The sequence below is a fragment of the Colias croceus genome, chromosome 23, assembly GCF_905220415.1.
Source record: "Colias croceus chromosome 23, ilColCroc2.1".
NCBI classification, from domain to species: Eukaryota; Metazoa; Arthropoda; class Insecta; order Lepidoptera; family Pieridae; genus Colias; species Colias croceus.
The window spans coordinates 5,005,132-5,019,520 of record NC_059559.1 but is presented as its reverse complement, the minus strand read 5'-3'; the positions used below and the strand labels follow the sequence as shown (position 1 = coordinate 5,019,520).

General features: G+C 33.8%; 1 protein-coding gene across 3 annotated transcripts in view; it reads left to right on the top strand.

Annotated features, from left to right (window-relative positions):
- The window catches only part of LOC123702126 (protein single-minded), a 50,114-nt gene that overhangs the window by 24,965 nt on the left and 10,760 nt on the right, over nucleotides 1-14,389 (top strand). For 2 of the 3 annotated variants that reach the window (XM_045649783.1, XM_045649782.1), the window contains exons 2-5: nucleotides 10,045-10,263; nucleotides 10,918-11,093; nucleotides 11,933-12,054; nucleotides 12,791-12,911. In XM_045649783.1, coding sequence (XP_045505739.1) covers nucleotides 10,089-10,263; nucleotides 10,918-11,093; nucleotides 11,933-12,054; nucleotides 12,791-12,911 — 594 coding nt within the window. In that variant the 5' untranslated portion in view covers nucleotides 10,045-10,088. Of the gene's footprint in view, nucleotides 1-2,175; nucleotides 2,357-10,044; nucleotides 10,264-10,917; nucleotides 11,094-11,932; nucleotides 12,055-12,790; nucleotides 12,912-14,389 lie in introns of those variants that run through there. The other variant, XM_045649781.1, reaches the window with a different exon arrangement.

Below are 14,389 nucleotides of genomic sequence, written 5' to 3'. Positions count from 1 at the left end.
ATAGTTTTCAAATTCCAATTTCAAAAACTCTCATATTTATCTAAACTCAATAAACAATTCCCTCCAACACTGATCACATCCATACACTCAATTCGAAATTTAAATCACACCATAAACAATTTCATAAATCGCGCATAGACAGCAGACTAAACAGTGGGATTATGTTGCCAGCAACAAAAACACGCACACGTGGTACGGATCTGGGCCGCATGGTGGTCCTTGAGATATATTGTTTTAAAGGGGCACAAATGCAAGCGGGATTTGCGTGATTTTCAAGGAAGAGGGGTAGTGATAATTTTTTTTTATTTATTTATGGTATTAAAAGATTTTTAATAGGAGTCGTCAGTAAAACCGAAGCTACGGCAGTTAGGTACAAAGAACCTACCTACTCCTTTACAAAGTATACTCTGTATACTCCGTTTAACGTTTTCGATTTAAATTGTATGTAGGAATCGATTTTATTTACTTATTTTTATAAGATCAAGACGCACACAATATTTAATAAAAAGCTTCTTGTAAAAAGTGGCTCAGAAAATTCAACAGCAAATCCTTAGAGGTCACAAACTTGCTAAAAATATAAATACAATAGGTATACCTACCTAAATAAATCTTGATATTGCATAATAAAATTTATGTTTCAAGGGGTATGGGACGTAATACCCACAGAACTATATCTCGATATAGTTCTGTGGTAAATGGTACCTAATACCTACCTCTTAAAAATACTGAAAGTTTATTGGTAAATATCGATAGTTTTGTAGCTTATAATATATACCTAAAACTAGTATAACACATAAACAGTATCGTTACTATCTATTGCTAGAGTCCTCGGATGAAACCACGAGGCATTTCTAGTCCTATACTAATATTAAAATGCGAAAGTTTGTGAGGATGTATGGATGGATGTATTTTTGTTACTCTTTCACTCAAATACTAATGAACCGATTACAAACAAATTTGGTAAGTAGCTGAAGACCCAGAATAAAAGATGGGCTACTTTTTATCCCGGAAATTCCACAGGAATGGGAACTATGCGGGTTTTGAAAACGCGAGCGAAGCCGCGAGCGGAAATCTAGTTTAAAATATTTGTCAATACTTCGTCCATACCAAACCTACGCATTCAACACAAAACAAGTATATCTCATACTAAATCTCTTTCACAGATCCAACGTCTCCAATATCCAAGATGGTTGATATGCAAATATGTTTATTGATTTGCGCCCTTTGTCCGCCAATTATCTGTGACCACGCATAATTATGCCTCATTGAGTTATGGCTAAATAATGTTTGTGACATATGAATGTTATTGTAGATACTTCCTTTATGAAGTTATAGTTGAGTCGAGTTGTTGATCGTAAGGACCATTTTGATCTAAAACTATAGGTACTTTTTAATATTACAAAGTTAAGGGTGCTTCTCCACTAAAGTTGTGCGAGCAAAATGTGTCGTTCGAGGATGCGTTGCGAAGCTATGCAATGTCTTTTGACTTTTAGTGCTCAAAATTATAGAACTAATAAATAGACTTCGCGAGCATTTCTCGCACACATTCTTCGCACATATCTTTAGCTTTAGTAAACCTAGCACTGCAGAGCCGTTTCCACCAGAGCTGAGCGAGGCAAGCTTGACACATCCCTTACCGGGCATCTAGCATAAAGCATTAGCATATCTTTGGTGGAAAAGTACCCTTAATGGATGGTTGTATGTGTGAACGTGCTTCTTAGGAACTACGGGTCGGTTTTGAAAAATTCTTCCGTGGCTATTTAACACTGGAAGAATCGAGCCTATCGAGACTCATTATCATCACAAAAATATTGAATTTTTTTAAAAGCGGCTCGACACCGGTTTAATTATATAGAAGACTAGCTGTGCGACGCGGTTTTACCCGCATTGCTCCGCTCCTGTTTGTCTTAGCGTGATGATATATAATTAAGACATTAAATTTTGAACTCTAGACCTAGCTCCCAACCGACCCTTATACTTCTCAATTATTCTCAAATACAATAACAGTTATGTAACGCGATTATCAACACCAATACAATCTTAGAATACAATGGACTGTCAAAGCTGTCAAACAAAATACGGGCTCTTTGCAATCATTGTACCTGTGCCTTTTATTTTTTTTTCGGAAACGGACATAGGAAGATGCATAGATAAAACAAAATATTGGGAAGGTGCAACCAGCCAGTACGATTTTGAACCTGTACGAGTAAGGTGTAACTTTTTAATTGTTTGAATTGCGAATGAGTTTCCCGCGCTTTTAAGTTATTTTTTTTGAAGTGATTGCCAGTTGTTATAATGAAATTTCCGTGTAGAAGAGACCATATTAAGCATTCGAAAGAATTACATATGGATTTTTGTAAGTTCTTTTATTTTATTTATAAGAAAGTTAATTTTACTTAATACCGTACAATAATACCAAACATAAAACAAGATTGAACATTAATTAGGTACTAAAAATAATTTTTAAAATCAGTCTCTAAAGCACATTATATTTTCTTTTAATATTTGCTGTATCTAGTGTTATCTCGTTACTTATGTTACAATAAAGTTTAACATACATACGTACTATTTTAAATGTAAATACATAGATCACACATATTAAAATTATAGCAAATGAAAACTATTGCTAAGAATCTAAGAAACTTTGATATATCATGTCATTGACTCGAACCCATAAATAAATAAATAAATAAATAAATAAATTCTTTATTTGAGAACAGAAATACATGTGTACATATGCAATTAGATTTTGGGATAAGTTACATATAATTAAAACATAAACCGTAGGTTAATTGCGCTATTTAAACAATGTCTCCTATACTAGGGAATGTCCTGTGTTACAGGAGACATTTATCCGTCCGTTGATACAAATGATATTATACCTGATTATTGTAACAATTTTATACTATGCAAGTATCACTTTAGCCAAAGATTTGGTGAATTTAAAAAATATATTCTTTAGGAAAAAAAAAAAAAAAAAAGAGAAATTGAACTAAAAATCTAAAAGAATTTAAAAGAATTTAAAAGAAAGGATATACGTATTGAGTGTGTGTGTGTGTGTGTGTGTGTGTGTGTGTGTGTGTGTGTGTGTGTGTGTGTGTGTGTGTGTGTGTGTGTGTGTGTGTGTGTGTGAGGTAGTGTTCGTGTGTGTGTGTTTTCTATTTTGTAGTTTGGATTAAATAATATAGTGATCTAACAAGTGTTCACATTCATCATAATTAAGATCTAGAAGGTAATTAGTTAGGTTGGACTTACATTGTAATGTGTTCATGTTGTGTATATTAAGTGTCTTATTTAATTTATTATATAGATGAGCACTTAGGAATTCGTAATGTCTTTTTGCAAGCTTAGTATTTGTATATAAGACTGGGCATATCGGCGGGGGTCGCCTCTTATCTGGGAATTTACTTTTAGTTGCGGGAAGGCTTTTATGCTTCTTCAACATTGCCCGGAGTATATACATTTTGCGCACTGTAAGTACCTTAAAGTCAGTGTATACTTGTTTCGTTGGGTATCTGAAGGGTTTGTTGAGAAGAGATTTAATCACTGCTCTTTGAGCTCGTTCAGCTTGTAGAATATTGTTTTTCGGAGCACCTCCCCAGACAGTGATGCAGTAACCAATAATTGATTCGCATAATGCGGTGTACACTATTTTAAGAACACCTTTATTGGCAGGGATCCGTAATTTTTTAAAAACAAATATTAACTTACGTATTCGCGAAGAGATGGCTTCAAGGTGCTGTTTCCAGGAGAGGCAAGAGTCTAACCAGACTCCGAGATATTTTACCGAGACGGCTCTATCTATGGATATACAATTGCAGGTATTTACTCTATCGCACGAGTGGGCTATAATTTTGAAAGAAGGTTCAGGTGGAATAGCAGATATTTTACTGGCAAAGGTAATAAATTTAGACTTTTTAATATTTAAGGTCAGGAAGTTTGAAGAAAGCCAATTTTGAACAACACTTAAAGCACCTTCCGCTCCTTTCTTTGCCTCATCCCAGTCACGGCCACTCACTAAAAGTACAGTATCATCAGCATATGCTATGATACGTGTAGAAGGATAAGCAAGTTGGCAAAGATCGTTAACATATATTTGAAAAAGGAGCGGAGATAGTAAACTCCCTTGGGGTAAGCCAAATTCCAAACATTCTTCAGTGCTGATATGACTACCAATCTTAACGGATTGAGTTCTATTCGAGAGGAAATCTTCTAGTAGTTTGTAAGCTGTTCCCCGGATACCAATTCGCTCGAGCTTTTTTAGTAGGATAGGGATAGAGATAGTATCAAAAGCTTTGGACAAGTCGAGGAATATGCCAATACACTTAAGTTTGTTGTCGATATTTTTAACTAAAAATTCTAGAAGTGCAGCGACTGCATTTTCTGTTGACATGCCCTTTCGGAAACCAAACTGATTGTCAGCGATGATTTTATATTTCTCAAGGTAGCTATTCATGTTCTTGTATATTATTCTTTCTAAAATTTTGGAGATAGCAGGCAGTACTGAAATTGGTCTGTAATTATTAATACTATCTCTATCCCCAGCCTTGAAAACCGGATGTACGATGGCCTTTTTGAGAGCTGTGGGAAAAATACCCGTAGTTAAAGCAAGATTACAGATGTGTGTGATGGGAGGTACTAGTTTAGGTCTAGTAGCGTTAAGTAATTTGGGGGTAATGCCATCCCACCCAGGGGCACTATCAATGCGGAGGTTACTTACTATACCATCAACTGTATTTTCATCGGTCTCCAAGAAAACGATCGAATTAGGCATTGAGCAATTTAAACTTAAGTTTGTAAATTTGCGTTGACTTGTTGCATCTATTTTATTTGCCATATTTTTTCCTACGCTGGCGAAGAAGCTATTTATAGTATTAACTGATTCCAGGGGGTTACTATGCATGTTGAGAAGTTCAGTGCATGATGAGGTACATGAATCCTGATCTAACACGTTACGGACAGCTCCCCACATTTTTTTAGTGTCCTTACCGGCCTCGACGAATAATTTTTCTTCGAACTCCAGTCTTACTTTTTTGAGTAGGTTGTTGCAGAAGTTACGGTAACGTAAGTATGTTAATTTTAAAGTAGTATTTTTAGGGTTTTTATTTGATTTATAATGCATCCTGTCTCTATTGCGTATACATCTGAGAAGGCCAATTGTCATCCACGGTTTTTTGAGTCTAAGCTTAGAGGGAATAGGTCTAAGTATAGTATTCTTAGTCAAAATAGGCGAAAGTAGGTGGAGTAGTCTATTCATGGCTGTGTTAGCATCCGTACAACTGAGAACACTCGATAAATCGCATTGTTGAATATCATGAACGGTTTCTGTAAAATTTAAGTGGGGACGATTAAAGTGAGTGATTTTATTAGTCAATTTTATTTCTAAGTTCAATAGTAAAGCCGAATGATCAGTTATAGATGTTTTTAGTATAAGAGATGTGGGAACATAGGTTGATTTTATAAATATATGATCTAGACAATTATCTAACCGAGTTGCGAGGTGGTGAGCTGGAAGAAGCCCATGCGAGGCCATAAAGTTTAAGTAATGATTTGATCGATGATCACAGTTATTTGGAGTTATATTAATGTTCAAATCACCAATTAATGAAATATTACTAAATTGTTTATAATTTATTAAAATGCAATCTAAGCTGTCTAAAAAATTGTCTATGTTTTTATGGCATGGGGATCTATATATAGCAACTAATATAATTTTATTGTATATATTGCATACTAGGCCACTTGCATCAGTGAGATTCGGTTCATGAACATTAAAACTTAAAGAGTTTTTGATATAAAGGACTATTCCATCATTTTTATTTATGACTTTTGATGTGTGGACTGAGGTATATCCCTTTATTTGAGGAATAATAGAAGACTTTTGCAGCCAACATTCTGTTAAAATGATTACATCTAAGTTGATTTTCATCGCTACGAGTAGGCAAAGTAAATCGTTGAAATTTTTGGTAATGCTTCTAATATTAATGTGCATTATGTTAAACGAGCTTTCAGTAAGATTTATATATTTTGAACATTGTTCTGGAAAGCATGTATATGAAGAGCAGACAATGAAATTGTCCAACTCATCGTTTATATCATTTACAGGAGCCATTGAGTATAGGTAATAGACTTAATAATAATTGACTGTAGGAAGTGATTTTGTTTTGGAAAGCTAAGCAATTTTTACTTAAATATACACGCGATGAGTTATGTATGGAGATAAGGAGAGAGAATGTGTTTATTGAAGTGCAAGTCTTATGTGTTAAATTAGTTCGAGAGAACCGATAAATGTTATTAAATTTTAAACAAGGTATAGAGTGAAGAGGGTGGTATAGTTTAACATTATGTGTTTTTTTGTTTGTATGTGTGTTAAGTAGTGAGTGCAAGTATGCTGAAGTTATAAATGGGAAATAAAAATGTGTTTTTAAATTGTATATGTGTGTAATCCTTTCTATATAGATATTTTTAATTACATTAATTATAACTATTATAATGAAATATGATCGATTTACAAAGGTTATGCTGAATACACAGGTTATGTATACGACATTATATACTACAAATGCTTCAAAAAATTTGGGATATAGTCATTGATTAGTATTGTTTAGTAATTGTAACTCACGCAATGTTTGTTCTGTCTTAACGAGGATTTGTTTCTTCTGGCAAAAAGTGTTGACAAGTTGTACCTACCTATAAAATAAAGTCGCTTTCCTCTGTCTGTGCCTGTATGGTTCTTTGATGCCGGTTTTTTTTACAGAAAGAGTTCTTGAGGCAGGTTTCAAATTTCAATACCTATATAATTTATTAAGCTTTAGATAACCAGTGCGAAGCTGTGGGCGGAAAGCTAGTCTATTATAATTCTGAAATCATAAGTATAGATAAATGTTGCTATATCAAAATAGAAATACGTTGCAAATTTGGAAATAGAACAAATACCATTGAGCTTACAATAGTTTATGGCAATAGGCATGACGAAAGATTTTGAAATCCTCTTCCATAATGTGTGTATACGTTTACTATACAAGAAAAACCCTATATTTCGGTAATATACTTAAATTTAACGAAGATAAAAGCCATTTTTCAAAAAATATTTATCAACTGTGCCAAAACAGCTCGGAGGTGTCATGGCGTAAGCGTGACGTCACTCTTTAGTAAATACGTAATTATTTGTATGCATTGCGAAGAAAATTAAAAAAATATTTATTTAATATGTGTTATAGAAACGAATTTCAAAGTTTATAAGTGATGTGCAGTATTGCAGTGTGAATCCACATTAAATATTGCTCAAAAATGTGTTAGTAATTATTTCAAGCGAGAAAATAATAAGAAATGATTGTATAAAGTTGGCGCGGAGAACCCCGAAACCATGTATTCATGAATTCGCAATTATATTTCTGTTCTGAGTCGATAAAGCATACGTAAAACAATAGAAAATAAATAAAAATGCGTATTCTCAACATATTCATAACAACAAAATACATCTGACATGAGTTGTTTACTTAAGCGTGACGTCACGCGTGTTTTAGTCAAAATGGCTAACTGCAGAATTTCAATGTTTTATTTTATTGAAAATCTCATTAATCTTAGTGTTTTTAAGATTTTTAAGTCACTATATTGAATTAATTTATTATACATTTTCCCTTAAAAACACTAATACGATCATTTATGGATACTGTCGTCATGCCTATTCCGATATAAATGGCGGCCATATGTTCTATTTATTGTCGCGCGGTTTTAGCGCTATTTGCCAATTTATGGGGTTTCTAGTGTGGATGTAAAATTACCCTAAAAATAATTTTTGTTAAAATTTGTTGAAAAATTCTACTAGTGCAATGTTTAATTTAGTAAATCAATTTAGTACATCAATCAGTAATTCAATATGCAATGTTTAATTTAGTAAATAGATTTTATGATTTTACATCTTATAATATGTCCAAATAAAGATAAGTACTTCAACGAACACAATTTTTGAAGTGAAATTCCTTAGGCGCGTTGAGAGTAAAATTTCAAGATCGCGTCATGGCAATATCGTCACGTCATGGAGTAAGGCTACGATTTTGGTGCTCGGCACACACGTCTTTTTAACCGATTAAAAATAAAACCGGCCAAGTGCGAGTCGGGCTCGCGCACAAAGGGTTCCGTAGCAGCAAATATAATAAACTTATTATGTCAATTTATACACCTCGTAAAAAGTACTTACATTATAAAGATTTTATATCATCGCGGATTTTTAAAGGTGTACAATACTGTAGTATATTTTTTGATCTATCTTATAAGGTTCAGCCATCGTTTTCAGTGTAAGCACAATAACTTAACCAAAATTACAGTTAAATCAACCTATCTCAAAAACTATAAGAGATACTTTGATCAAACCAAAAATCGTTGAAAGAGTTAATTAGCATGCATCACCTCTATTTTTTTTAGAATTTTATACCCCGTAGTTATAAAAATAGAGGGGGGGGGACATACTTTTTACGACTTTGAGAGCTGATATCTCAAAAACCGTTCACTTTAAGAAAAATGTTTTTTAGAAAACTTTATATCATTTTAAAAGACCTTTCCATTGATACCCCACACGGGTATGTACATCGAAAAAAAAAATTTCATCCCTCAGTTAGGTACATGTATGGGGGGCCCCACCCCCAATTCTTTTTTTTACTATTTAGTGTCATATTTTTGTAGCGGTTCATACAACACATATTCCCATCAAATTTCATCACTGTAGTACTTATAGTTTCCGAGTAAATCGGCTGTGACAGACGGACAGACGGACAGACGGACAGACGGACATGACGAAACTATAAGGGTTCCGTTTTTGTCATTTTGGCTACGGAACCCTAAAAAGGAGGAGGTTATCAATTCGGCCGGTATATTTTTTTAAAGTGAAACTTTTATTACATCGTCTCAAACTTTTTGGTCTGTGTAGCGCATGTCGCGTGACGCACGATACGTACGATAATTATCGTACAAATACGATAATTTTTAGTTAAATGTCTATAGTGTGAAAAAAAGTTTCACTTTTACCGTGGTTTCATAAAACCACACAACATTTTTTTTAATGTTAGTTTGTGTATTTGGATTATGAGTGGAGAGTGTTTTAGTGATACGAGTGGGAGTATGTTTTCAATCAGAATGCTTGAAGGTCTCCAAAAACTAAAGTGGTAAATCGTGTTTTAAAGTTCTCAAATGAATTAGGATTACGTTATTAATTAGTATACCTGTAGTAGGTACTACTGGTAAATAAATTTGTAAGAGATCGTTTATTCTTAAATAAAAATTTGTAGTTTTTACCAAAAGATTAAATAACTTTATTGTAGGTATATTTTTAATGGTATCTATAATTAATAATGGCTTATTTCCGTTTAGCTGCAAGATTTTAATAATAGGTACTTATAGAACGGCACAATTTCCCCAAAATCGGGGAAAATCTCCCTACCAACAACAAAGCCAATTCGTATACGTTAAGCCGGTAACGTCATTTGTAAGAATTACCGTTGATTTGAATTATTCATCACCGTTGTTGTTTTCCCGCCATTTTGTCTATGTTTTTTTTTCTTCACAGATTATAAATATGTATGTATTCGTTAGGGTGATGTAAATTTTTCGCATGCATAATTTTTTATTCATATATTCGCGTTTGAAAAATGAAATATGCTGGAAAATTGTGAACATGTACATTTTTTATGCGAAATTGTACTATGCGGTAGGTACTATGTTTAGTGTTTACGTACTGGGTTCTCTCACTTTGTAACCTAATAAAAAGTAGTTTACATGCTGCGAATATTAATTTGTAAGCTTTAGGTACAAGTTTCATATTTTTTCATCTATTCACTATTCAGGCTATAACAATATGGTCTAAGATCCGGGATTGGAAAAATATACCCCCATGTGTTAATTCGACGAAACAGTTTTTTATAGACTGATTTAAATGTCATGAATTTATAAAAACAAGCTTTACAAAATATGTCTGTATCTACATCGTTAAAGTTTCTAAAATATTATTCTGTTCTATTATTATATATTCAAAATAATCATATCCCTCAGCCTGCCGCAAAGAAGCGCGGCCGCACTCCATCAACGCCGCCATCATGAAAGAGAAAAGCAAGAACGCGGCCCGATCTCGTCGGGAGAAAGAGAACGCAGAGTTCCTGGAACTGGCGAAGCTCCTCCCTCTACCCTCAGCGATCACTTCTCAACTGGACAAGGCATCCGTGATACGACTCACCACTAGCTACTTAAAGATGCGACAGGTCTTCCCTGATGGTAAATATTTATGATACAGGTTAAAGTCGTAGAACTTTAAAAGGTCACGATAATGATGATGATAGTGGTAAAGCTGATTGCGTAGCTAATGATAAAACTGTAAGGCCGGTTGCAGAGCTTCACCGACCATCAGTGCGTACGTCAGTCGCGCTTGTCATATGTATGGAAATTCATAAAACCGTTCATAGCTAGACCGACCATACGCACGTGTATTGCCATACATATGACAAGCGCGACTGACGTACGCACTGATGGTCGGTGAAGCTCTGCAACCGGCCTTAATAGAGCTGGGAATGTAGCTTATGAACTAGTTGGTGATATAACAACGCCATGGGAAGGTGCACTTACAATAGGCGACATGATTAAGCAGAAGCGATAGTAAAGGTCACATCAATGTCACAAAAATAAACAAATAAATGCCATGGTCAGCTAGGTCACTTACAATATTAAGGTAATAATTGAGGAAGGAGGCAAGATGCATGATAATGCGTGATAAACATTCCATTTCTCATAGTTTAGGTTTTAAAAGAAACACACAATTTACTTTTTATTTACTTTTGTGTCGAGTTTTATTATAAAACCTACGACCGGTTTCGGTACATCATCATCAAGTATAGGTTATAAGTAACTAACAATACCACCAATAATTACCAGGTCTAGGAGACGCGTGGGGTGCAGCACCACCACCCCCACAGCCGCGAGAACTATCCATACGGGAACTTGGATCCCATCTCCTGCAGACCCTTGATGGGTTCATCTTCGTGGTCGCACCAGATGGCAAGATTATGTATATTAGTGAAACAGCATCTGTTCATTTGGGTTTGAGTCAGGTGAATTTCAGATAATTTTTAAACGTCAAGTTTTAAGAATTTTTATTACAGTAATAAGAAGAGTTTGTACTTTTTTAACATGATTTTTTATTTGTATGTTTTGTTACTAAAAAGTAAAAACAACTTTTTAGTTACTGGCTTTAGGAAAGAAAATGTAGTTTTCTTGGAAGAAATGTTCTTAATTTTAGTTGTTGTCGTTCGAGCTTTAAGAATTAGTCAGTGTCTTCGTCCAAATAATTATTATTATCATGAAAATAATGAAAAATTTAAATTTCAATGCCATTTTTATTACCTAAATAGTAAATAGTCAATAGCAAAGTTATCTACTTTACAAATGAACAATTTGAAAACGGCATAGTCCACTATTGACCAAATTATTGAATTTCCAACATTTCATTTAGACCTACCTTAGTATAATCTATATTCTATACCAATATTATAAAGCTTGAAGAGTTTGTTTATTTGAACAAGCTAATCTCAGTAACTACTGGTCCTATTTAAAATTCTTCGGTGTTAGATAGCCCGTTTATCGAGGAAGGCTATAGACGATCATCACGATAAGACCAACAGGAACGGAGCAATGCGGGTGAAACCGCGGAGCACAGCGTCACAATGTTTGTCCTCAATGGACTCCTAAACCACTTAACCGATTATAATAAAATTCGCACACTATGTGCAGATCGATCCAACTTGAGAGATAGGATAGTTTAAATCTCAAATCGTTTTAGAGAAAGCGGGCGAAGCCGCGGGCGGTAAGCTACTATATTATCTGTTACATAACCAACCAAGCCCTTTAAAATCAAATTCTTCTTTATTTCCAAATCAAATATCACCAACAGGTGGAGTTAACAGGCAACTCCATATACGAGTACATCCACCAAGCAGACCATGAAGAGATGAACGCAGTCCTCAGCTTACAGCATCCACATTCTTATTTAGGGCACCAATGTCCTACTATTGGGTAAGCTAAACTTATTTAGCTTATAATTCTTAATTTTATGACTTTAAGTGAAAATATTTTTATTTTGTCAAACTTGGTTGACGTAATAATCCTAATTTGACAAACTAATTTGACGGACAAAAAAATATTCTTATCACACGCTTTATTACTCACTTCATATTTATTAGAGTTAACTTTGTATTTTTACTTTTACGTTTACTTATGTGACTATATTTCGTTATAAGTTTGTCACAATAATAGTTGTGACTATTATGTTGGTTGACTTATTTGTCCTATCAGATACCCATTGCTCTCATTGCGGCCGTAGAGCGCCAATGTGGATATTGAATGTAAAAGGCCATTCAATGATTTGACATTTTTGGACATTTTTTCGTCGTATTTTACATATTTGACATTTTTGACCAATTTGACCTATTTGAAATATTTGACCAATTTGACTTATTTGATATTTTTGTCTAATTTGAAATATTTGTCTCATTTGACTTATTTATCCCATTTCTCTTACCAGATAATATTATGTACTTAGTAGGCGGTAGGTACATGGAGTGACAGTGTGGATATAGAATGTGAAAGATCGTTCAACCACTTAATATTTATTTATATTTGACACTTGTCTTACAGGTAAACTTTGACACATTTGCCCTACTGGCCTATTTGGCATATTTCTCTTATTTGACACATTTGACTATTTGACATATTTGTCTCATTTGACTTATTTATCCTATTTGTCTCATAGATACCCAGTAGGTGGTACATGGAGTGCTAGCGTGGACATAGAATGCGAAAGAGCATTTTTCATTCGTATGAAGTGTGTGTTGGCGAAACGGAACGCCGGTCTCACTACCTCGGGGTACAAGGTTCGTTGAATTTTTTGGAATTTTTGTTGATGTATTGGAAAAAGGATTAAAAATTGTTATTGGAGTTAACTATACAACGAAAATTGATAATTTCCAAAAATAAGTACCTAACATTAAAATACAGAAAACATATTAGAGTAAACTTGATTATTAATATAGTTATATTTAATTATAGAATATAAGAAATATTCAGATGAAATTGAACTGAAAATCGATTTTAAGAGCAGTTCCCATATATTTATTCATTATAAAGTAACAGCTTTAAATTAGAAATAAAATAATATACTCAGCATTTCTTTATAATAACCATATTTGCATTATTTTTATATTTTTTAAATTAATGATTTCAATGTGACCGCACCCTAATGTGAACACCCTGTAGCGAGGCATATTGCACTTTGAGTGTGATAATTAGTGTACAAGTACAGGGTGATGAGAGAGTAGGTATTATAATTGTATATTAGGGGTGGTTTTAGTTATTCTAATGAGATTTGCAATTACTTATCAAACCAGATTATTTTTTTCTGATAAGGTTGTATTTGTTAAAAAGAGCTATAAGTAAGTGTATTTTATTCGGAACATCTCCATACCTATGTATCTATTAATAATCACAACACACACGACACTGTCTTAATCTATCAAAGAGAGCATACATAAGTATATTTGTACCTACTTATAAAATTACAAGTCGTATTACCTCCTATAAATATGTAGGTAGTTATGTATTATGAACACAATATCACAATATCTGTATGGGCTGCTGAGTTGATATGATATGATATCCCATACACTCCTTTATTTGATAAGTTGATAGATTGATAGTTTGATAGGATGATGTAAAACCAGTTATAGCTTTTGATCACTACTTTATTGTTGATTGATACTCTAAACTAATGATGATATAAATGTTTAATGATATTTGATAGTTGATGATATTCATTGATAGTTGATATAGCGCATACACCCCGAGCGCTTTACACGAGCCGCGAGCGCAGACTGACTGGGTGAAGATGTTCTTGTCACCATAATGAAATAGGATCGTGTAAAGCGCTGAGTCAGGATGTACGGCTAGCCCGTACAATATCTAAAAATGTATTTAACAAATTGATGTTAACTCAATTAACGCAGTAAATACATAAGGTACAGGGATATCAACTAGATAAATAATGCCGTTATATTCTGTACTAGCTTCCGCCCGCGACTCCGTCCGCGCGGATATCGGTCTATAAAATGAAAAAATTAAGATTTTTTTCTACGTATTTTTCCAGGATAAAAAGTATCCCATTTTATGCTCAGGATAATACCAAGTATCATCGAAATCGAACTATTAAATCACATATTTGGGTTTGGTATCGATCCAGTAACACCCCGTGGCCCGTGCTATTTATTTATTCAATATTTTCAATGTACAGAATTGACCCTTCTACAGATTTATTATATGTAATAATATATAAAAATAACTGATTACTATGAAGGGC